Source organism: Ictidomys tridecemlineatus, chromosome 4 (genome assembly GCF_052094955.1).
Source record: "Ictidomys tridecemlineatus isolate mIctTri1 chromosome 4, mIctTri1.hap1, whole genome shotgun sequence".
Classification (NCBI taxonomy): domain Eukaryota; kingdom Metazoa; phylum Chordata; class Mammalia; order Rodentia; family Sciuridae; genus Ictidomys; species Ictidomys tridecemlineatus.
This window is the reverse complement of record NC_135480.1, coordinates 57,903,818-57,906,196: the sequence shown is the minus strand read 5'-3', so window position 1 is coordinate 57,906,196 and position 2,379 is coordinate 57,903,818. Positions and strand designations below refer to the sequence as shown.

Genomic DNA, 2,379 nt, shown 5'->3' with positions numbered 1-2,379 from the left:
ACTTTCTTTATCTGTTCATCTTTCTATTCAGCTTTAACTGTACCTTCTCTCTCTCTCTAAGCCCCTCCAGACCTTGCAAATATTCACCATTCCCAGAAGCCCCAAGATCAATCAGCCTTATCTCTTGGGAACTCAGGGCAACTTCCAGAGTCAATGTCACACATAATAGTAATGGAGCCTTTATGTTTCAGGGGAGAATCAATTCTGGGCACCCTGGGGGCCTTTGCTTTGGTTATTTAGTGGACCACAAATTGGATCCTGGGGGCAGGAAAGTAAAGAGATGCAGGGTCATTAGTTTGCTTGCCACAACCAACGTAATGTTTGCTAAAACACACATGCACACATATGTACATGCTCACCTAAGCACATTTTCAACAGGTGTCTTGGACAAGCTGCCCACTCTCTCACTACCTCACTTTCAGGTGAGTAGTTCCAGGTAAGGGTAGACTTCAAGTTCACATTCCCATTGCCTGCTCCTTGAGCTCAAGTGTTGAGTACCTCATTCTTCATCACCACTACAAAATCTTCATCAAAAATATCCCTACTACCTCTGATCCTATATTTACTAAAAATGTGTATTTTTAAATGTTTGAATATAGGATTCAACATAATTTTGAAGTTATATTAATTTTAAAAATTTGTTGCTAAGTTTCATGTTTTACTTCCTGAGAGGGGGAATTTTATTTATTTAGTTTTGTGTTTCTGTTCATTTTTGTTTTGCATATTTTAAGCTCTATTTCTTGGTAGAAATGGATTAAGTTCTTCATATATTCACATATTTAATAACCAAATTTTATTAACAAATAATTGATCAGTCTAGCCTTAATAAATCATTGATCATAAAACATTCTCTTAGATACTGATGCAGTTGTACTACATTATTATTGCTGTAATATTACAGTATAGTCTTATATTACATGACATATACTGTCAAAATTTCAGAATCATTTTTGAGTATCTTAACATTCTAATCCTTGTATTCCACTTTGAAGCTCTTGCTTTTGTAATACTGAAGTTCAGGTAGTGTCTTTATTGCTCCCCTCAGGTACTTCACCAGGTTCCACCATGACTACTTGCAATGTCACGGGCCACCCTTCTTTCTTCATTCTCCAAGGCATTCCTGGGATGGAAGACAAACACAAATGGATATCTATCCCCTTCTCCTCAATGTACTTCATCACTGTGCTCGGAAACTGCACCATCCTCTTCACCATTTCCACAGAGCGCTCCCTGCATAAGCCCATGTTCCTACTCCTGTGCTTATTGGCCCTCACAGACCTGGGCATGTCGACAACCACCATTCCTAAGGTACTGTGCATCTTCTGGTTTGGCCAGAGTGAGATTAGCTATGAAGGCTGCCTGGTCCAATTGTTCTTCATCCACTCCATCTCTGCCATGCAGTCAGCCATCCTGATGACCATGGCTTTTGACCGCTATGTGGCCATCTGCAAGCCCCTGCACTATGCCACCATCCTTTCCAATAATCGCATTGGGGTCATTGGCCTAGTGAGTTTGGTGAGAGCCATCCTCTTCATTCTCCCCATGCCCATCCTCCTCCAGCATATGCCCTTTCATGCCAACCGTGTCATCCCCACCACCTATTGTGAGCACATGGCTGTGGTAAAGATGGTATGTGTGGACACCACAGTCAACCGGATATATGGTTTGGTGGTGGCCCTGCTGGTTGCTGGATTAGACATCTCTGCGATAGCCTCATCTTACGTGCTAATCATCCAAGCTATACTGCGCCTCTCTTCTAAGGAAGCCCACCACAAAGCAGTCAACACCTGCACCACACATATCAGTGTCATGCTTATTTCTTACACTCCTTCGCTCTTCTCTTTTCTTACACACCGCTTTGGCAGAGGTATTCCACCTCACGTCCACACCATTCTTGGCAATCTTTACTTCCTTGTACCTCCAATGCTCAACCCAATTATTTATGGAGTAAAAACCAAGGAATTTCGGGATAAAGTAACTAAATACAGTTGTTGGAGGAAGGAACCTATAACCATTGCCCACAGGCAGAAACTTGTTTGATAATCCAGCAGTTGTGGGTTCATGGAAAAAAATGTTAAATGAATGCAGTGTAGGGGGGAATTGACTAGAGATAGAAACATGTTATGCCAGTAGATTAGCTGTTGGGATGTTTATATTTGGACAGAGGGCTAACGGGCAAGACAATTTCTTGGTCTCAGTAACTCCAAAGCAAGGCAATTAAGCCCTATGAAATAAAAGAATGACACCTGCTTTCCATACCTGATAATGCTGAGCAAGTTATACCTGATAATATATGTAAAAAGCATGTTGAACACCAACACACACAAAATACATGTAAGATGAGGTGGAATGTTTCCATATGGAGAGAACATAAGAGCA

General features: G+C 41.3%; 1 protein-coding gene across 1 annotated transcript; it reads left to right on the top strand.

The window, feature by feature from the left end:
- Window positions 1–317: 317 nt before the first annotated feature.
- Window positions 318–2,040, top strand: LOC101954712 (olfactory receptor 52K1). The gene is made up of 2 exons (XM_005342299.3): window positions 318–436; window positions 993–2,040. The coding sequence occupies exons 1-2, from the start codon at window positions 318–320 to the stop codon at window positions 2,038–2,040; spliced, it is 1,167 nt and encodes a 388-aa protein (XP_005342356.3).
- Window positions 2,041–2,379: the final 339 nt, after the last annotated feature.

Excerpts from the sequence above, each read along its gene's own strand:
- LOC101954712 (XM_005342299.3), top strand. The coding sequence starts at position 318 with ATGTTTGCTAAAACACACATGCACACATATGTACATGCTCACCTAAGC. Across the intron at positions 437-992 it reads TTTCAGGTGAGTAGTTCCAG|CTCTTGCTTTTGTAATACTG; the intron begins GTAAGGGTAGAC and ends TCCACTTTGAAG.